Raw genomic sequence first — 21,361 nt, forward strand, 5'->3', positions numbered from 1 at the left:
ATCTGGATCCGGGTCCATCCGGACCCGCTTCAGATCCGACCCGTTGCCATCCCTACCGGTGCCATTTAATATTAAAAAAAAACCGGCCCATTAAAACCCCCCAACTAACCCTAACATATTCACTAATCTCCCCTCCTCTCAGCCGTTTCTCTTTCTCTCTCCTCCTCTCTTCCTCTGTCTCTCTCCTCTCCTCCTCTTTCTCGATCTCCTTCTCCTCCTTCTATTTCTCTTCCCTCATCTCCTTCTTCCTGGTGTCCTCCTCCCTTCTATCATTCAAAGAATTCCAACATGCAACACCGTCCTCCTTTCTTTCAATCGATTTCTTGGTATTTTTTTTCGATTTCATTTTTTTTTACGATTTCTGGGGGGTTTTTTTTATTCGATTTCAACTTTGATAGATTTTTATTTTATTTTGATTATTATTTTTGATTTCTGGTTATTTTTTATTCGATTTTAATAGGTTTTTTTTTTCGATTTTGATTTATTTTTCTTCGAATTCTGGGTATTTGTTTTTCGATTTCATTTTTGGGTATTTGTTTTTCGATTTCATTTCTGGGTAATTGTTTTCCATTTCATTTTTGGGTATTTGTTTTTCGATTTCATTTCTGGGTATTTGTTTTTCGATTTCTAGGTATTATTATTGTTTTTCGATTTTGATTCATTTTTCGATTATTATTTGTTTTTCGATTTCTGGGTATTTTTTCGTTTTTTTTTTTTAATTTTCTGGGTTTTTAACTAATTTTCGATTTTAATTTTTTTTGATTTTTTTTTTAATTTTTTGGGTTTTAATTTTTTTCGATTATCTGGGTTTTAATTTAATTTTTTCTTCATTTTCTGGATTTTCTCGATTTTCTGGATTTTCTGGGTTTTTAACTAATTTTCTATTTTAATTTTTTCGATTTTGTAGGTTTTAATTTTTTTTCGATTTTAATTTTTTCGATTTTTTTTTTATTTTCTGGGTTTTTTTTAACTAATTTTCACAGCTAATACATTTTAATTGATTTTTTTGGATGAACTAATTGGCACAGGTATACTATTTGCTTTGCAAGCCCAAAATATTGCACATAATCGAAGAATCAAGAATCAAGAATATTGATTTAGATGTTTGGGGTTTTTTTTTATTGTGATGTTGTAATTTTTTTTTTGATTTATATTGTAGTTCTTTTTTATTTATTTATATGTTGTAATTGTTTAATTTTATAATTCGTATATTGTAATTTTTTCTTGATTATATACTGTAAATTTTCGGTTATATTCAATGATATTCGATTAATATGTTGTTGTTCTTATTTATTTTATTCAATTTGATTTTTAAGTGAAAAATGAACAAAAAAAAAAATTGATTTTTTGGGTTTTTTTTTGGCACCGGTTAACCGGTGCCAATTTCTGTGGGATTTTTTGGCACCGGTTAACCGGTGCCAATTTCGATTTTTGGCACCGGTTTGAACCGGTGCCTTTTAAAACCCCTTTTTGGCACCCTCCACATTGCCACCGGTTCAAACTGGTGGCTTAGGCCGGGTTTGAACCGGTGCCAAATTCATTTTTTCACGTAGTGCCCTAAACAAAATGTTTTGATCAACAATAATAAGGCGGTCTAAATTGCATTTAAGGTGATTTGAAATCGGGTCAGGAACAATTTGGGTTGAATTTAGGTCGGGTCAATAACAAGTCGTGTTGATTTCGAGTCGGGTTAGTAACAGATCGGGTTGAATTTTTGGGTTGGGTTAGTAATAGGTCTGGTAAACTTCGAGTCGGGTCAATAACAAGTCGGGTGTAATTTGGGTCAGGTCAATAAAAAGTCGGGTGTAATTTGGGTCAGGTCAATAAAAAGTCGGGTTGATTTCGGGTCGGGTTTGTAACATGTTGGGTTAAATTCGGGTCGTGTTAGGACCGGTTGGGGTTGAATTCAGGTCAGATTAGTAACAAGTCGAGTTAAATTCGGGTTTTGACGGGTTAAAACGGGTTTTGGTCAATTTCGGTTCAAGTTGGGTTCGGTTTAGGTCAATAAAAAAAGGGTTACATTTGGGTCGGGTCATCTCCAGGTCAGTTCATGTTCGGGTCTCACATACTCGGGTCTAGGGTTGGTTTCAGGTCGGGTAGGGTCTGGTCGGGTTTGGGTCACCATTTTTTCGTGTTCAAATGGGTCGGTTAATAATCGAATTTGAGTCGGTATTTCGGGTCGGGTCAACTTTTGACAGCTTAAATTACGCGTTAGACAATAGGTTATATTCATCAATATATTAATAATTTTATTACTCTAGCTATTAAGCTTATCACAAAAGAGATTTATAAAGTGAAATGAACAACTAATTACAAGCTAAACATTCATAAATCGTGAAAGACACGATAGAGTTAATCTACTTGTTCTTCCGTTTAATCCTTAATTCTTTCTTTTTCTCCATTGCTTGTTGTTTCTTCTTATTATCGTTGTAAGAAGTCGCCGACCAAAATCCAGTAGTTTGACTAAAATACTTGGGCGTTGACCAACACTCAGCCTTTTTAACCCTAAACTTTTTCTTTTGATTCTTTTGGTTTTCCTTCTCTTCTACTTCTACCAATTGTTTTGGTATAGTATGCTTCAAGTCATAAGGGTACCACTCAGCAACTTTGTCACCTATTAGCTTCTTCCTTAGTACCTTATGAGCGGACCTTTTGGACGTAGGATTAAGTACGTGCCCAAATATTTGTGCCCTTGCTTCCGTTACTCCTCGAACCACCGCCGCGGCCACCACATTCTTTAGCTTGCCTGTTGCACTCATCACTCACAAAATTTTTATTCCTAAGTCATAAATTAAATATCAGAATTGATCGACAATATTCACAAAATTAGGGCAATGGCTCAATGAAAAAAAAAAAAATCATATATTTATACATGAGCCTGCCTATAAGGCCTTGCAAAGCAAGCCAAAGATCCTAGTGGATACGAAAATAAGATTAGGAAAACTAACATATATCCTTTTTAGTTTTTTAAGAAAGAAAACTAACATATATCCTAAAATAAGATAAAATAAAATAATAAATAATATTATTCATGAAGTTTAGGCCTCAAAAGGTTAATTCACTTAATTAATTGAATTGTATTCGTCAAATAATATTTGTATTTATTTTGAATCCCAAAATTTTAATAATCATGCTGAGTAATATCGGTGCTCTTACTATTTAGGTATTGGTTGATAAGATGACATACACGATACACCTAATAGGTCACGAGTTGGCCAACAATCAAGATCTATTCGAACAAAGTTCCTACTTGAAATCTTGAATAGATTAGTCAAATAAGTAATGCTCAACTCGACTTTAGAAATTTCAAAACAAGTCAATTTGTTTAGGATGTAAACACATAATGTGGTTTATAAACACTTGATTGATTGCTTTAATTTCTTTATAAGTATGTACCAAGTACGCGCCTTTGGCTAAAGGTACCGTACTCGTTAACTAGTTCTTATCTTTATTATTGGTGTGGAAAAAAAAAAGGCAGTATATACGAATTATATACGTAGTACTTATTTTTGACATCCATAAAAGAGCATTGTAAAATTTATTAAGAAAACAGAGTAATTTCATACGTAGTACATAAAAAAAGTGCAAACTACCCATTTAGTGAAGGTTCTAAAGCCATTATTTCCTTAGACTGATTTTTATGCTTAAGATATTGATCCAAAATAGCAAGTCTAGCAGTCTCAAATGCAAAATAACCAATAGCAGAAAAACAAGCACTATGAACAACTCTTGCACCCATTCCTCTTGTTAAACCAACCCAACCTTCTTCCATCAAAATTTGCTTAATTATTCCACTAACACCATCATTAACAACCACCCCTTGAAATTGAGTCATCATCCTAGTCTTAACAACATCTAGTGGTGTTGTCAATGAGGCCGAAATCGCCCCGGCTAATGCACCACAACAAACACTCTCCAATGGTGTCAGCTTCTCCTTGTTTCCCTTCTTTAGTACCGCGATTTTAAGCCACTCGAAAGATGAATAACTCAGAACCCCTGCAGGTAAATTTCTTAGTAATGTAGCAGAGTAACCAGTGTACAACCCTAATATACCGCCTTTTCTCAAAATTTGGGCTAATATTTCCCATGATTTTCCCTTTGCACCAGCTTGCATTCTTTGGGTTATTAACTCTTTAGGTACCATTACTGCAGAAGACACAATACTGCCCATTAAACTAGCTGTAGGAGGGACTAACAAAGAGGGGAATTCATCGAATTTCGACAAGAATGATTTGCTAAACTCACAAGTTCCAAATAATAAAGCAGATGAGAATGTTGAACCAACTATTACAGCAGATATGCCACTGTAAAATCCTGAAATCCCTTTAGTTTGGAAGGTCTTAATGATCGCATCGAGGGTATTTTTGTAAATTTGGCTAGCCCCTTTAGTCTGAAGCTTTGTTTTGATGGTGTCTAGTGGGTGTAGGCAGAAGTAAGTGAATGCACCAGCAGATGCTCCTGCTAACGTGCCAATGAAAGCGCGTTCAAAAACCGATAGGTTATTCATGGAGGATTTTAGTGTTATATGAGAAGTAGGTGGTGGCTTTTTTGGTGTTGGGGGTTGGAGTTTGAGTTGCATGGACATGGAGGTACAGAGGAAATGAGGGAGAGGGACATTATTGGTGGATTTTTGGGTTTTCGAGGAGATGAGGATGGTGTTAAGGTTAGAGAACAGGGTGTTGAAATGAAGATCAGAGGTTGAGTTGCAAGGTAATGATAGAAGAGAGATTGATGAAGAAGAGTTTGGAGTTTCCATGTTTAAGTATCTTGTTTTTGGGTTTGAAGATGTAGAGTTTTTGTAGACAACATATTTAGAGTAATTGGAAAGAACATAATGATTCATGCCTTGTCAACATAATATAATAGTAAAAAAAAATAAATAAAAGGACTTCTTCTTGCCTTCTTTTTTAGGAGATGAATGATTGTGTGGTGAGATTATGTTGAAGATTACATAGAACAAAAAAGTATCATCAATTATTAAGAATAAAGTATAGAAAGTGGGTACAATACATTAAATTTGTGTAGAATAAGCCTTTCACAAATTCTGAACTAATTTCCATTTTTTTTCTTGAATATATAAATCATATGTTTATTGAATTATTACTGTCACCTGTTCTGTTTTTTTAGTTAGTTTAGTTGTATATAATTGGATATTTTTATCTTCACTCTCCATATATAATAATATTTGAAATTTCATTCTCCTTTTATTAATACCATATGCTCCTATGTGACATGTATACACTCGGGTATGTCTAGATTCTTTCTTATTGGTGATACAACGGAGCCAAACACCAAAAGAACCATCACTCGACACACCCGAAAACACCAAGGCCACAGAGCAAGTCTATAGGAAGTATAACTTTCTTTTGCCCACCTGAATTACAACAAAATGTAACTGCCTTAAGAATTAAGATGTTCCTACTACTAGTATTTACATACTAGCTCTAGTAAAAAAAATACAAGGGCTAAGATACTCCCAAAATCACACCAGCAGCTAAGACAAAAGTAATTTGAGTTGAAATGTAACTCAAGCAGTTCACATACACTAACATTCTCTGCTTCTGCCTGCTATTGTACTCCAAATTACTACAAAATTGTGGAGTACATGAATCTTCATCCAAATCCAAGTGAAGTAACAGTATGTTTCGAGGACATATTGCATCATCAGGCATCCTTTTTCAGGGGGAAATGATAAAACATCATCCATGAAAACAAAATGATACATTCAACTAGACTAGAGAGGTACCGAGTCTACTGCCTACTAACAGTACTAATACATTGACAAATTCGACTTAGTACAACATCTAGAAAATCCAAAGGTAAGCCTGAGAGCATTCTGGTACATATTTACAAACAAAAAAGACCCTCTGATTTCCTCGCTTCCGAAAACTCAAAACACCTACTTGGTCTTTATGTGGAAGATCTAAGGATTTGAGAAAAGATGTTCAGAGGCCTAACCAAAAAGATGCTGAAAACAACAACAGATGGGAAGTTGAAAGAGCTCGTCATTTCGCTGGATAGGTTATCAACTTCACCTACCTCATGGGGCGTCTTCTTGAACTGCAAGGATATACAAACAAATCAGCCCCATAAAAAAACTTAATCCGGAATACTTATCATAGGGTACAAGATTAATGCTTTGAGCATAGAGTAGATTTTACAGATGATAAGGTGTGGTTATCTTAAATCATGAAATCATATCATTTCCTGCCCATAAAATAGAAGAGAATACCAGTCACATGTAAGTGCATTGACAAGGTCAAGGGAGTGAGGACTCACTGCTCAAGAAAAAACCCTGGAGCAAGCTCTGGGCTCGCTCAGCCTGCTCTGGAGTTCCCCTTATCCTGATGACTTTTTCAGTCAGCTCAGGTTCATCATTTATCAGAGAAACATTGGCACCAGATAACTGCACAAGCATACATAAGGAGTTTAATTGTCTTGTTAAAATAAAAGGATATAAGGGAGCAAAGTAATTGCTAGATGTAATATCACCTCACTAATTTGAGCCAGTTTGTTTTTGGATTTCCCTAGAAGCCTCGTAACTGCATATTCTGGTATGACAACTTCCAGAGTGCTCCTAGTGACCATAGGTAGCTGGATCCTGCCACTGAAAAACAACACGATGCACATGTGCATAGCAATTAAACATCCATGAATAGTTCATATAATAGAATAAAATATTTTAAAACTTATAAGGATTACTTGAAATCCCTTTTTCCCTTGAATAATTATTAAAATCCTTCTAAGAATTACTTGAAAGCCCTTTTTCCCTTGAGTTTTTAAATTCATATAAGCAATCTGAGATCTGAACCTGTTCAAGCTAGTTGGTGTATCTTCACGGCGACTGCTGGCACTATCTTCACGACGGTCACCTTCATTATGTCTTGATGTTTCGCTGCTTGACAATCCAGCATCCTTCAAGAAGATCCAAAATTCATATAATGAAACAGTCAGAAGTTGAATTTTCTAAAAACAAGCTACAATCAGTAACAAGGCCCCTCTCTGAAAACTAATCTGCTGCTCAAATCGTGTTCATATTTCTATGCACTCTCAAATCAGACACATGAGAATTGATACTGTTGTGATAGAAGAAGCTAGAAGATGAAGGTAAAGTGTTTAAGCTGAAACTTGTAAACAATCTGTTTTACATCAGAATCGATACTGTTGTGATAGAGGAAGCTTGAAGATCATTTCTAGATAAAGGTTAAAGTGTTTAAGCTGAAAAATCAGAGTAAACAATCTGTTTTACAAGACAGTTACATCAGAATTCTTGGTCCTGCATGCTTTTAAGGACTATCCACATGTACAAACAGTATTACTGGGGGAAAAAAAAGAGAGAGAGAGTATCTAACTCTAAAAGCTTGTAGTTTTAGGATTTAAAACTTGGCAAATAAGACAACGGAAATTTTTATTTTCTATTAGAGACAACAGAGTATTTCCTCAACTAGCACTAGAATTTATAGCTTGCATAAAAAGAAAAATAAATTTCCATACAAAGAAACAAGTTGACCCACAGATACCTGGGTTGATCAAGGAGCCATAATTGATAGTTCCATACACATGGAATTGACATATATTGAAAACAATTTCATATATCAATAGCATCAGCAGCTATATATAGTCTCTCTCAAGAATAACAACAGCAACAAAGCCTTAGTCCCAATATTTTATTACACTGGCAAAAAATTGATGATTATGTGTATATCACTGGGCTATGGAAAAATGAAATCAGTCAGAATCAATGCATGCTATTCCTTGGATAAAGCACAACTTTCATAAGACTATAAAACTAAGGGCATACTACTATTGAAAGACATACAATACACACATTTCACCGCAACAAAATCTGCTTTTTAATTCATTCCAAAGGGTAGTGCCTTTTTCAGACATTATAGGTGCTAATAAAACAAACAAATTTCTTGTTCCCTCAACCTCCCTCTTCAGGAAAAAGAGGGGGGGGGGGGGGGGGAGTTCTGAGTTTGTATTATGGGGAGAATCTCACGTACCTTATTTGGTTGTCCAGCAGCAGTAGTTTGCACATTTTGAGAAATTACAGCCTCATTACCCAATGATTCATAAGCTGGAGCAGAATTGTTCGCTGATTCTGGGCCAGAAGGCCCATTTCCAAAAGAGCCTGGAGCTGGATCAGGTGGTGGAAGCATATCCCTCTGGAAAAATTCTTTATATAGATAGCTCCTCAGTCTAGCAGTCACCTCAACAAGAGCTTCACGAGCTGCTTTAATCTCCCCAACAATCTGCAAATGACACAAGCTACTGAGAAAAGATTGTACATACTAGATCTCAGAGTTGATCCTGAGCATATATGCCTGGGTGATATTCCAAAGAAAAGAATCTTTAGCTGGAAGTTTGAACAGTTGTAGAAAACAGAGTACTAAACTTAGCATGACATTATCATACCTCTACATGAAAAGCACTAGCAATGAGCCAATGACAAGAATAATTTAAAAAACCAATGGCCAAGATCACATTCCAGTATATCAGCATACAGGGCTAACTGTAACCTATTGCTTGTGAGCAAATTTATTATCAATAAAGTGCGTTATTTTCCAAAGAAGTAACATTGTGGTAGTTCATTATAGAAATTTTCCCAAGTGTTGAGGGCTCTAATATGATCAATATCAGGATTGGTCACATATCATCTGTAATGGACTCATGGTGCCATTAGAGCAAAAGTGATGGAGTATGCATGCAACAAGCGCCTCTCACAATACATTGTAAAGCATAAAGAACAGCAAAACTCACACACAAAAATCAACAATTTTGAGACATCTACAGTTACACTTATATATATACCTGGACAAGCTCATCAGAGCCTGATATGTATGCTGGAACTTTCTCCCTCGGAAGGACTTCTACATCTGCACCAGTTAATTTTTTCAGCTCAGATAAAGATCCATCTCCTTCTTCTAAGCATCCGATATCATTACATGCGATAAGCAGCCTTGTAGTGACAATATTATCCTTGTCTGGAACTAAATCTACAATTCGAGTCTGTATATGCAGCAACGCTTCCTGAGCTGGAAACAGTTCATCATCGGGCCCCTAGGCAAGTCACAACGAGGAGAAAACCATCAGTAACTTATTATGGGAATATGTTAGCCATCTATCAAAACAGAAGCTTCGAGACAGCTGAATAGAAAGACAAAGAGAAACTACAACTATCAGTATAAATACCTCATCAGATGATATAATAATAATGCGCTCATCTGAATCATCCGACGGTTCAGAAACCTTAACTTCCACACCAATTTCATTTTGAAGAATATCCATGATCCCACTGGAATCCCCTACTACACTATCAACCCTGTCATTTGGGCAAAGTATTCGAAACACAAGGTCTTCAAAAGAGGGCTGAAAGTTCTCAGTACGGTTACCACCTTCAGACTCATACATATAACCACCGGATCGAGATGAGTAGTTATTGCCCCTGTTATTAGAAGAATTTAATCGAGAACTATAAGGAGCACCATCCATAGAAGATCTGCGATTCATGTGTGGATTGAAGTCTTCTTCAACAAAGCGTTCCTCTGAGTTGTTATGTCGCCCCTGGTATTGAGTGCGATCACGGTGCTGGCTCTCTCTTAAACGTGATGAAATTATAGATATGGCACTCTTTACAGCATTTGTATCACCAACAACCTACGGCAACACAGTAGTGAGTGATTTTGCATACGTTGAACATGATATAGTTACGTAAAAATTAATATATAAACAACACAGCAAAATGAAACACATTTTGTTTCTAGAATTTGGCCATAGGAAGTCCTTCAACAGGAGTTTGAACTGGAAAGCAATATAATATGAAGATTTCTCTAAGCACTGATCTGAAAACGATATCTAATCACAAAAGCAAAGACTTCATGGCTCAAATATGTGAGAAGCAAACACTTTGTCAATTTACATGATGGCATCATTAGGTTAAATTGTTATTGAATACGGAGTATGTAGTATCTGGTCCTACAAAGAACAAACTAACAGAGATAACTAAAAAAATTTCCCATCACTTTGTCGACTCATTGTGTGAAATTACCCTAAAAGAAACAATACAAAATAGCACTTTGGTCCGTTCAAAATCCAAATCCAAAGAGAACATTCAAGAGTAGACATGTAATAAAATGTTATTTCCAATAACAAAAAGAACAGCAACTGTCCAGAGTTCATAAAGCAGAGAAACAGAGAGCAAAAGTTGGAGAGCTCAAAGATGCAAGAAGCCCAACAACTAGCACATAAAGTGGCTATATTCAGTGACACTATGACATTTATCAACAAATCCTATGAAACATCATCAGATTCCATGCAGTTGCAATCAATTCTAATTGCTTCAACAATTCCCAGTCAATGCACATGTTCAAGAAAAAGGCATACCAATCAAATACTGATGAGGCTAAAATGCATTGAGCAAATCATGGTTGGTTCAGGAACAATATACATTGCTATTAAGCAAGGTTTTCACTACTGAACGAAAATTGTTCTGCTTGTCCCATGCTATGTCAAGGGCCAAAAATATCAAGATAATATCCAAGTTAAATGTCCAAAAGCAAGTAACAGCACCATTCATCTGATATAGGTTAAGAATTGAGGAATGCCAGTCAAAAACCACACTCAAATCCAGGCAGTCCAAAATGCACTTAAAACAACATGAGTGATATGATTAGGAATACAAAGATTAAACCTGAACAATCTCCTCTCCCATCGAAACACAACGAGGCAAGGTATGATCGCGAGGGAGTATTCTAATCTGGGTCTTTGTCTCAACCCTCATTTGCTCAATAATCTTCCCTCCTTTCCCCAACAAACTTCCCACATGCAGCCTTGATACCACCAACCTTGTTACCACCCTCCCATTGTTACTCCCAGCACCACCAGCCATTCCACCTCTCCCAGGACCACCATAATCACCCTCTCCATCCACAAACCCTTCACTCTCTAGAATCCTCTCATGAATCAAAAACAAAGCCTCTTGAGCCGGCGAAAATGCCGGCATTCTCCCATCAGGGTCTCTCCTCCTAGTATCAGATATCTCAATAATCCTCTCCTCATCACCAGGCATTAGCTCATGAACATTGATCCATGCCCCAGTATGCTGCCTAATTGCCTTAATTATACTTCCTGATTTCCCAATCACTCCTCCAGCCTTCATATCCTGGCATAGTATCCTATAACTAGTGGTCACCATTGATGAATCCGAACCACCTTTTCCTCCCATTCTCCCACCACCTCCACCAGCACCCCCGCCCCCACCTCCTCCTCCACCCCCACCAAACCCACCCCCTCCTCCGCCGCCTCGATGGCGACTACTGGGGTAATGGTGTTGGCTAGGAGCAGAGTTGTTGCTGTTGTTGTTGTACCTTGGTCTTGTCCTAGAAAATGGTTCTGGGTCATAGTCTTGGTGGTCATAGTAGTAGCTCCTCTTAGATCTTGATCTGTCCATCCTCAAATTTTGTGGGTAAGTTCCTTAATTTCTTTGGTCCAGAAAAACAAAGATATCAACTAACTGTCAAGTAAATAAAACTGAGTTTTGGCAAAATGTTGAGGTTTATCTCAATCCTCAGTTCTCTATTAAACAACAAACAAATCAGATCCCAGAAATTTGCTAATTTCCCAAATTTGCTTCAGGCATTTGTGTCAATAAAAATCACTCAAATTTGATTAATCAAAATCAAATGAAATCTCAATAAACCCTTTTGCTTCCTTAGCTGTTACTTTTCTGGGTTTTTGCTGCTGCTGCTTCTTCTTCAGCTAGATTTGCATAAAGTTTGAATCTTCGATGAACAACAACAAAATAAACAAAAACCCTTTTTCTCTCTTTCTAAGAACAATCTGAATCTGAGAGGAAAATGGGGGTTTTGGTGGAATGTTGATTTTGAAGAGTAGAAACCCTAGAGTTAGAGAGAGAAAGTAGAAGAGAGAGAAAGTAGTGAGTACCCTTTAAAATCTACTTCTAGTACCAAGATTAGAGAGAGTGTAGTACATGGCTTTAGTGGGGGTGATTGTGTGTCACGATTTGCAGTCAAGGGGCTCGTGCAAATGTTTTTTTTCAACTGTAATTTTGGTGAGTGTACAAAAACAAATTATAAATTTTTACCAAAAAAAATCATTTGGGAGTGTAAAACGGTGCCGTTTTTGGTATTGGAAGGATAATTTGGTCATTATAATTGTTGTAATGTTTTAAATTTGGGGGCTCTCTTAATCTCTTATTCTTAGGGAGTTAACAATAGGATTTGAAGAAATCATTGTTTGGGAGGATTTGCATTAATTGGAGTAACAAATCATTGTTATCTTTGCTGATTTTATTTTGATTTTAGAGGATTTATTACAAAATAGGTAAGATAGAAGAAATTATTGTTATATTTGCTGATTTTAATTTGATTTTGGAGGATTTATCATGGACCGGAAAGATGGAAGAAATCATTGTTATCTTTGCTGATTTTAATCAAGTTTGGGAGGATTTAATAGGAGAGCTATGAATTATGATATTAATTGATACTTTCTCGCCGCCTATTTTCTCCTTTCACTTGTTCTTTTTAGGGTTTATAATGACGAGTAATCGAGTTTTCTTGATTGAATGTAGCAAAATTTATGAAAAATTCAAATATTATTCAAATGATTTCTCTTTAATTTATTCTTGTTTTTGTTGTTGATTTTGTGAGTTTAATTTATATAAATGCAAACATAGAATTGTAAATAATCATTTAATACACAATTATATCAAGATATAATTATATGACAAAATCATGCATTAACCGATTTCCAAATAAATGACATAATTGTGCGTGAAACCGGTGTAATTAATGTTTTATTTAGCTTTGTTTTTTCCAATTTTAGCTTTTTATTTTTCTAAAAGATACCGTCTCATGAATCCTCAACCATTACTCCAAGCAATATTTTCGTTCTATTATAAAAACATGACAGAGTGTGCATAAAAAAAAAAAAAAAAAAAAAAAATGCCAGAGTAGCACAAGCAATACTTTATTGAGTGCATTAAACCAACAAAAATGAATCCAACCGACTCTATCCTAGCTAATCCAAAACTTATTTGGTTTCAAAAAAAAAAAAATCCTAAACTTATTCGATTCAGATTTCGACTTATATGAACATACTAATTTAGCTTAACTTAATTTTGAAATAGACCGATCCGACCTCACTGAACCCGACACCTCTGGGTGACAGCCGTGCAAGTGTGCAACTGCGGACTGCGCAAAGCTAATCGCCCAAATACCGCTAATCGTGTAGATAGGAGACTTTAGAAAGGAAGAACTGCACCATAGCCATGTCTTTATCTTTCTCATCTCTCCCTTTCAATTCATTACTCCCATTATCTTCTTCCCCTGTAAGGTCCTCTCTCTCCTCAATTTTGCTTAACTTTCTGTCTTATTTCACCATTTTTTTGCTTAATTTTCTGGTTTTTTATTCACCATTTCTGTTCATTCAATAAATACTGTATTATGCTAGCAAGAAATTGAAAATTATGATGAACCCAACTGTCTTAATATTCTAATTATGCTTAATTGTGTAGAAAATTGATGTTGGACCAGTAAATTCGTGGTCTTTAAGGTCTTCTATCAGTTGTCAAGTAAGTAAAAATCATTAATTTCCTAAAAAAAAAAAGAGGGATTTTGATGAACTAGGTTTTCTTATTGTTTGTCTAATTTAATTGGGTTTTTATACAAATTGTAGGCCCAATCGAAACCCCGAAGTCGTAAACAAAGTGGCAGGCAAGTTTGGCGCCGTAGAAAATTGGTATGTTGTGTACGGAGTAATTTTTACAATTTTAATTTCATGAAATTTATGCTTAATTTGTGGGCACCTGAAACTGAAGAAAACAATTGTGATTTGGAATAATTTGGGTTTTTATAATAATATTTTAATTAGTACTGTATATAGAAGTGTGACATTTAATTATGTTTGGCTGCTTGAGATATTGCTAGATCATCATTGTTTGCACCAATGTTTAAGCTTGTAATAGTGATCACATTCAATCCAGTTTGAACTACTTGGTCCTGATTTAGTTGTCACATTCTTTATACAGATAGGATTATACTATCGACGTGACTATTAAATCCGATAGGAGGAAGCAATTGAGCGTTGTCAATGTTTACTGCTTTACTTGGTCATATCTGTTTGTATGGTTTAGCTTTCATGGTTTGTTATCTTATTGTGTGACCTCATAATTCTGCTGATATCACCTAGTTGGTTTTGATTAATCAAGGATCATTCCTTCGTACAATATAACAGGGTTAACTTCTTATATCCTGTTCTAAAGTGTTTGAAGTCTGTGTATGTTTTGGGGGAAAGCCTAATTATATTGTTGGTTCCAAAAATTCAAGGGTGGAAAGGTTTCCTTAGCTGATGTTAGACTGCCAAACATTTCATCACGTTCCTTATCTTCCTCTTCAACAAAAAATGATGTTTAGCTGTTGAAAATCTTGAAATGGGTTTTTAGAGAAAAGAAATGGCATGTTTGTGTCGAAACTTGATAGGTTGATCGAGGCTTGGTTTCGATTGAGAATCTAACTTGACCAAATAATCCAAGTTTTACTCTTTATAAAGCCTTTTCTTTTAAGAAGATTCTGTTTATCATTTATTTGAGAATGAAGTAAAAGAAGGGTTAGAAAATAAAGCTTCCATTGGAGAATGGAGACTAAACATTTGGAAATATTAATGGAAGAATTTGGTCTGGATAAGGTTGAAGTGAATGTTATGGAAATTACAAAATTATCTGTAATTTAGCATTGTGGAATAATATGCTTATTTTGTCTGTGTTAGTGATGATTGGGGTTATGTTTATGTAGTTATTCCAAAATCCTGAGAATAGTCAAAGATGTAGTCGTAGTTAGGAATTTAGGATTACCCGACCCAGATTTATATACCCTAAAGTTAAATTGTATATCCTTATTTACAGGGCATTGATCTTATAGTTATCACTTGCCAGACTAGATTACAACTGCTATAACTGGATGAATAATGCATGTTTCTGCGTGTCATCTCAGGAAATGATGTGAGTTTGATGAGCATACTGCAATCGGGCAGTTAATGTCAAACTCCTGTATGATTTTTCTTTTCTGTTATTGCAATTATAGGACTAGTAAGTCTAAGCATGGTAGTAGTATACTTGTATTTACAAGCTAGGTTTTACAGTTCCGGGTGCTAATTCTAGATATAAACATAGCTCATTCTTAAAGTGGTGGTCTGCATGTTGATGACATTGTTGTTGGTTCCTTTTCTAAAGACAAAGAAAGATGAGTTTATGGAAGCCAAACTGGAAAGGGTCCCTTTCCTTGAGGAGCAAATAAGAAAGGTCAATGAAGGTGGAGGGGTCTTGGCAGGGGATATAGATCGGCTACTGAAGTCAGAGGACAACCGCTTTGCATTTGTGAACGAAATAGCAGCTGAGGCCACAGTATATGTAGAAAACAACCGAGATGAGTATGGGGACAAAAAGGCCATCCTTCATGTGCTGAGTAACCGTATGAATGATGCTGGATTTGTTCGTCCTGAAGCTTACTTGGAGACCGACCCATTCAGCCCCGGTCCTACTTACCTTAAGGAAAACTTTTATTAAGGCAGTATTTTGGTTTGTCAGCTTTTATTAAGGATTAGTTCATAGTACTCTTAAAAGATTAGATTGTATCATTTTTAGCTGTCTGAATTTAATTATATGAATAAATGTATTAGATGGAACAAGCCGAACAACCTCGATTAATGCTGAGTTATATAGATTGCATTAGCTGTTATAATTGATTATTGTTTGGCCTAATGACAAAAACTTGACGCCTTTGGTAGTTGAGGTTTGAAATTCAACTCACTATGCTTAATTTGAGCTTCTTATCCAAGATGCTATCAAACATTCTGAGTTTCTGATTGACAGGAAAATGTTAATGGGCGATTATGCCAACTATAGTTTGGCCAAAAAAAGTGTAATTACAATAAATGAAATTAAGTAAAATGTAATCCATAATATCAACCTTGATAGAAACGGAGTATCTTACATGTGCTCCTATTAGTGGTTGGGATTGTATGTGATGGTGACAGACTGATAGTCTAGCTAATGTGTAACCTAATGCTAGCAAAACAAGGTAATTGAAACACTTGTGACAAGGGCATGTTCGACAATAGCTTTTAGTGCTTTCACTTAAAACCTACTCATTCTAAATAGTGTTGAAAGTTAGGAAAAATATAGCTCTTCGTGTTGGACCATTTCAATATGCTATTGAACACAAATATATTATTACGGAGTAATTAGTAACCCTAAGCGTCAACCAAACAATTTTGAAATGTTTTAGCCCTAAGATACTTTATTAGCAATATTCACTATGTTTATAGAGACTTAGAGATATTTTGGTCTCTAATCTAAACTATAGTTTCAATGAGAAAGTACACTCAACCAGAACCACAAAAGAAAGAAAGAAACAAAATCCCGACCAACCAACTGTACAGTATTCATATGAAGCCAATAGATTAATTTCTGACATAAAATCTTAGCCGTTAAATCAGTTAAAAGTTCTTTGCTTCAAACTCTTATCCTCACTATAAAACTAGCCACTCAAACTTCTGCCTGAATCTTTACAAAAAATCTGCTATTAATGGCTTTACTTAACCAACAGTTGCAGAAATTTCTGCTAACCAGATTAAACAATTCTAATTCTGCTTTTAAGACTAATAAGAAAAATCCCATAATTCTAAGACAAACAAAGAGATCATCATTCAAATGTTCTGCTATTGCTATTGAGGCACCATCTTCCTTAGCTGGTGTTGCAGGAATCAGATGGGGTTTAACCAAATTACAAGGCGCTCGAGATGAAATGGAAGATGATGCTGTTATTGTTCAGCCTGATACACTTGAAGGTTTTTCTTTTGCTGCTGTTTTTGATGGACATGGTGGTTCTTCTTCTGTTACATTTCTAAGGTATGTCTTACAGTACATCAGAACTTGATGCTGTTATGTTTTGGAAGATTTAGTATAGATAATCCGGACTTTTGATCGCCTTTTATTATTTATTAAGCCCACTATTGAATCAACTCAAAATAATCCCAATTTTAGAGTCATGCTCTCATAGTATTATTATTATTAAAGTTTGAATCTTTGAATGCTTAAATTAGCCCTTGAAAGTACCTAAATATGTAAGTCTCGGATCACTTGAAATTGTTAAGAGAATACAAACCCCAAAGTTGTGTTTGTATTGATCAAGTGAATTGAAAGCTGGGATTAATGTAAGAAGATGTCCAAAGTTCAGATTCTTCTTTTTGATTTTTTTTAAAGCTGACATTCCTAGTTTTCTCTAATCAACTATATTGAGTAATTAGGGCAGAAAATGAACAATATTCTTGAATTGAATATATTCGATAAATTTGTCTAAGTTGATCTCCAGGACTAATGCATTGATACATTAAATAATTTTGGTTGTTTTTTTGCTTTTATTTCACTTCTTAGCAGTCTTGTTCTCAGCTGAGTAAATATGCAGATTATGACATGGTTTTCATGCAAAGCAGGGAGGAGCTATATAAAGAGTGTGCTCAGGCTCTAAAAGGTGAGTTGCTGTTGAGTGGTAAAGATTTTGATACAATAAAGAGCGCGATAACTGAGGCTTTTGAGAATGTGGACTTGAGATTATCAAAATGGTAAGCAAGCACATCTCACCTGACATATATCCTTAATTGCATTTGTTATGATCATACATTCAATCTCTTGTAAGAGAACATTAAGTTTTCTGATTTCAACCAATATAGGCTGGAGAATAAAGAGGAGGAGGATGAGTCTGGGGCAACGGCTACAGTCATGTTGGTTGGGAATGATAGGTTATACATTGCACATCTTGGTGACTCCTCTGCGGTATGGTTCAAGCCAGCCCTTCTTAAATTGCTTAACCTTCTTGTGCAATTGGCAATTTAGCAGTGATTAGTACCAGACTAATAAATTTAGGGAAATATGTCAAGATGGTCTTGTACTACTTTGCAGAAAAAGTTACAGTACATACTTGATTGAGCCTTGGATCGTAAGAAAATCACAAGAAACCTACTTATACTAAGCTAGGAAACATGATAGACAAGATAGGGAGCAAATAACTAGTTTCCTTGATACAAAAAATTTGAATTACTGATAGAATAAGCAATGTAGCAGTAGTTTTGAGTTACTAGTTACCTTGATTGTAAGAGTTGAAGCAAACTGCATGAACTGCTATTTATGTCTAAGGGTTATGAAGACATATCACCAATTTGACTGACATATAGCATTAGCAGATGCTCAATAACAGATTGCATCGGTAGAATTGACAAACAAATGGCGTATTCATGAATTTATATGCTGCATAAAGTCAAGGAAATCATATAGTTGGTGAATGCTTTTTTGTAAGTTTCTACTTCTAAATATCTTGACTTCCTAAGTGATTCAGGTAATCTCGCGCTCCGGGAAAGCAGAAGTCTTGACTGATCCCCATAGACCCTATGGAAGCAACAAGGCATCACTTCAGGAAATTAGAAGAATCAATGAAGCAGGTGGATGGGTGTGTCTTCCTGTTCTTAAAATTTAATTCTGTTTTATTCCTTAACTTCACCGCGTTGATTTTGCAACCCGACATTGTTATGTGTAGAGCAGTAGGAATGACTTTTTATAATACCATCTTTCTGATCTGCAGATTAACAATGGGAGGATATGTGGAGATATTGCTATATCTCGTGCTTTTGGTGACATTCGGTTTAAGACAAAGAAGAATGAGTATGTTTGGTCCCTCTACTTAACCTGGACAAATGAGTGTCATTCCTAATGATCTAATTTCAAACTGCTTCATTTCTTGAACTTCTTTTCTGTATGTACATATCTTGACAAGTGCTTGTCATATGTTTGGAAAAGGATGGTGGAAGGAGGAGTCAAGGAAGGGAGATGGTCACAGAAGTTTGCTTCTAGGTAAAAGCCTCTATCCTCGAATTATTACTCTTATCTTAATAATTTTTACCATTTCTGAACTTATTTTGGTTTAAAAAAACAAAGTTGGTCTCCAATATGTTTGCCTTTATATATGTGACTCGCGATAATTATCAGTTTGAAATTAGGTTGCATAGCTTAGCTACAAATTAGAGTAACTGGCATATAAACATAAGAAAAATAGGTAACTAGCTTGACTGGTTGAGTTTAATACATTAATTTTAGTATGAATACGAGTTAAATATGACACAATTTTGGTTTTCAGGGTGAAATTTAATGGGGACTTAGTTGTTGCTCGTCCTGATATAATCCAAGCAGTACTTGGTTCAGATGCAGAATTGGTTGTTTTAGCCTCTGATGGCTTATGGGATTATATTAACAGGTTTGTGTCATGCATTGATTATTCTTCCTTCTAAAATAACGATATAAAATCTTAAAATTCACCGAATTTCTGTACTAATTACAGCTCAGAGGCAGTGTCTTTTGTCAGAGATGAGCTGCGGCAGCATGGAAATGTTCAGGTAAAGCCAACAGCCTACTTTAGTTATACATGTCAAAAATGAGATTTAATTGAAAGATTATATCTTTGTGTCTTAAGCTTATGGCTTTGTTTTCATGTTTTTGTTTTAGCAAGCTTGTGAATCATTGGCAAACGCAGCTTTGGTAATGATCTCCCCCAAAATTAAGTTCCTGTACCTCACACAATCTTAGTTACTTTGAGCTCTAGGCATCCTAATAATATAATTACATCCTTCTTGTTGCAGGATCGGCGATCACAGGATAATATTAGCATAATTATTGCAGATTTAGGGTATGCTAGCTCTTTTTACCATTGATATTTGTGAAGTTCTTTTCTTAGTTGAGATATTCTGCCTAAACATAGCAATCATTATTACTATTTAATTGTGAGCTCTTGTAAGTCTATTTCGTTACCCTTTTGTTTAAAACATATTTATACCATTTCTGTATAGCATTCTTCTATTAGTATATAGAGTTAGGTGAAGCATCCTATCCTATAGTTTATGCATAACCCTTTCTTGCTGTTCTCTTTCAGGAAAACGGATTGGCAGAATTTGCCTGCAGATAAAGAGAACGTTCTGTATGAGTTCGGCCAAGCCTTTGTCACACTCGGTGTTGTTTCTCTTGGGATATGGTTGTCTTCACATCTGATTTTGTAAATTGGTAGCTTAAGTACATTGTATATAAGTCCAATACTCAGTCTATAGGAATCATACTATGAAGTATAATATTTGTACACATTTTTTGCTTTCAAATCTCTGATTACACATGAAATCAAATTCATAGTGAGATTGATACAACTTTGCCTCTCGTGACCTATTAAACATAACCTTAACCCTGTCATCTTTTCGAATAAATCAAATAATTAGTTTCAGAAGCAAAAGTCTGAGCTGATTCTGTACTGCTTCAGACTGCAGTGATGCATGGAACATTGAAAAGCTTTTTGTACACAAATTATCTCAAACTCCGCCTTAAGTCAATCCCTTCCAGAATTTATTGTCACGTTGATTATGTACTTTAAACTAGTAACATGTTGTGTCCACTAATGTATTCATAACCAGAAGCAAAACCACAATCCTTACATATAAATTATACGTACAAGTAACATGTAATAATGGTATGTATAAAGCCAACTACCCAAAATCCCCTGTTTTTTCCCTCCTCATGAAACTAGTGAGGTGATTCATAACCTACTCGTATTAATGCTCCATAGTTATCACTCGTACGTGATCCTGATTTGTATCAAGGGTGATCCGCAATGTAGATCAATGGATCCCATTTCAAAGTCCATTCACACGAACATACAGCTAACTCCGGTCTAGTCCTTAGGTGCATCTGCTAGGCACCAGGATGTACACTTCAGGTTGGATCAGAAAACAAATTTAGGAAACTCTCAGAAACAGCAGATATTTGGCATTGTCTTGACTCTTGACTCTTGACTTCTGACAGTTTAATAAATTTGTTTCATTTTTGTAGTCATCAAATAAAATATGTTGCTTCCTTAGAGTAGCCTCTCAACAAGGCTTATGACTAGGAAGAGCTTAAGTCACATGCACGAAACCCTCTTCAAAAATATGAGTAAGCCAGTTAGCTAGGTTTAACATCTAATTAACGACAGGGACTGTGCGCGTAAATTCCTGAGGCTCAGGGGCATAATGTACAATATAATAACGCCATATACAATGTAGAAAATGTAAAAACATTAATATGAACATTATAATTACCAAGTATTATTAGAACTCGGAAATGAAAATAGGCAGTAGTAGCAATAATAATAATATAATTATAATCCCAATTTATTTACATATACTTTGGTCACAAATAAGACCACTTACATTATTCTTTGGGAACTAGTAAATATGAAATTAATATGAATGCTAAACAAATGCTAAACAGTACAAA

General features: G+C 35.3%; 3 protein-coding genes and 1 pseudogene across 4 annotated transcripts; 2 read left to right on the forward strand and 2 right to left on the reverse strand.

Moving 5' to 3' along the window:
- Positions 1 to 3,589: 3,589 nt before the first annotated feature.
- On the reverse strand, positions 3,590 to 4,756 carry LOC145631358 (protein MITOFERRINLIKE 1, chloroplastic pseudogene; annotated as a pseudogene).
- Positions 4,757 to 5,347: 591 nt separating this feature from the next.
- On the reverse strand, positions 5,348 to 11,995 carry LOC145631629 (RNA-binding KH domain-containing protein RCF3-like). The gene is made up of 8 exons (XM_081683750.1): positions 10,694 to 11,995; positions 9,196 to 9,660; positions 8,815 to 9,063; positions 8,007 to 8,255; positions 6,812 to 6,915; positions 6,493 to 6,607; positions 6,280 to 6,406; positions 5,348 to 6,060 (listed from the first exon to the last, which is right to left on the reverse strand). The coding sequence occupies exons 1-8, from the start codon at positions 11,450 to 11,452 to the stop codon at positions 6,041 to 6,043; spliced, it is 2,088 nt and encodes a 695-aa protein (XP_081539876.1). The 5' UTR covers positions 11,453 to 11,995; the 3' UTR covers positions 5,348 to 6,040.
- Positions 11,996 to 13,200: 1,205 nt separating this feature from the next.
- Positions 13,201 to 15,765, forward strand: LOC145630179 (protein PLASTID TRANSCRIPTIONALLY ACTIVE 7-like). The gene is made up of 4 exons (XM_081682432.1): positions 13,201 to 13,351; positions 13,538 to 13,594; positions 13,699 to 13,761; positions 15,251 to 15,765. The coding sequence occupies exons 1-4, from the start codon at positions 13,292 to 13,294 to the stop codon at positions 15,581 to 15,583; spliced, it is 513 nt and encodes a 170-aa protein (XP_081538558.1). The 5' UTR covers positions 13,201 to 13,291; the 3' UTR covers positions 15,584 to 15,765.
- Positions 15,766 to 16,531: 766 nt separating this feature from the next.
- LOC145630180 (protein phosphatase 2C 57-like) lies at positions 16,532 to 20,269 on the forward strand. Of its 2 annotated transcripts, none has more exons than XM_081682434.1 (11): positions 16,532 to 16,927; positions 17,512 to 17,640; positions 17,749 to 17,851; positions 18,411 to 18,521; positions 18,654 to 18,733; positions 18,869 to 18,922; positions 19,206 to 19,322; positions 19,407 to 19,461; positions 19,575 to 19,603; positions 19,705 to 19,751; positions 19,995 to 20,214. In XM_081682434.1, exons 1-10 carry the CDS (start codon positions 16,605 to 16,607, stop codon positions 19,733 to 19,735), a joined length of 1,032 nt encoding a protein of 343 aa, XP_081538560.1. In that variant the 5' UTR covers positions 16,532 to 16,604; the 3' UTR covers positions 19,736 to 19,751; positions 19,995 to 20,214. The 2 variants fall into 2 exon arrangements, with proteins under 2 accessions (XP_081538560.1, XP_081538559.1); XM_081682433.1 differs by having other exon boundaries at positions 16,535 to 16,927; positions 19,571 to 19,603; positions 19,995 to 20,269.
- Positions 20,270 to 21,361: the final 1,092 nt, after the last annotated feature.

The sequence above is a fragment of the Chenopodium album genome, chromosome 5 (assembly GCF_948465745.1).
Source record: "Chenopodium album chromosome 5, dcCheAlbu1.1, whole genome shotgun sequence".
NCBI classification, from domain to species: domain Eukaryota; kingdom Viridiplantae; phylum Streptophyta; class Magnoliopsida; order Caryophyllales; family Amaranthaceae; genus Chenopodium; species Chenopodium album.

Bases quoted from the DNA above. Each gene is read 5' to 3' on its own strand.
- LOC145631629 (XM_081683750.1), bottom strand. From the start codon at position 11,452: ATGGACAGATCAAGATCTAAGAGGAGCTACTACTATGACCACCAAGAC. The intron at 9,064-9,195 runs GTATTTATACTG...TGACTTGCCTAG, and splicing joins TTATTATATCATCTGATGAG to GGGCCCGATGATGAACTGTT. The intron at 6,061-6,279 runs GTGAGTCCTCAC...ATATCCTTGCAG, and splicing joins CCAGGGTTTTTTCTTGAGCA to TTCAAGAAGACGCCCCATGA.
- LOC145630179 (XM_081682432.1), top strand. From the start codon at position 13,292: ATGTCTTTATCTTTCTCATCTCTCCCTTTCAATTCATTACTCCCATTA. The intron at 13,352-13,537 runs GTAAGGTCCTCT...TTAATTGTGTAG, and splicing joins TCCCATTATCTTCTTCCCCT to AAAATTGATGTTGGACCAGT. The intron at 13,762-15,250 runs GTATGTTGTGTA...CCTTTTCTAAAG, and splicing joins TTTGGCGCCGTAGAAAATTG to ACAAAGAAAGATGAGTTTAT.
- LOC145630180 (XM_081682433.1), top strand. From the start codon at position 16,605: ATGGCTTTACTTAACCAACAGTTGCAGAAATTTCTGCTAACCAGATTA. The intron at 18,522-18,653 runs GTGTGTCTTCCT...TCTGATCTGCAG, and splicing joins TCAATGAAGCAGGTGGATGG to ATTAACAATGGGAGGATATG. The intron at 18,734-18,868 runs GTATGTTTGGTC...TGTTTGGAAAAG, and splicing joins TTTAAGACAAAGAAGAATGA to GATGGTGGAAGGAGGAGTCA.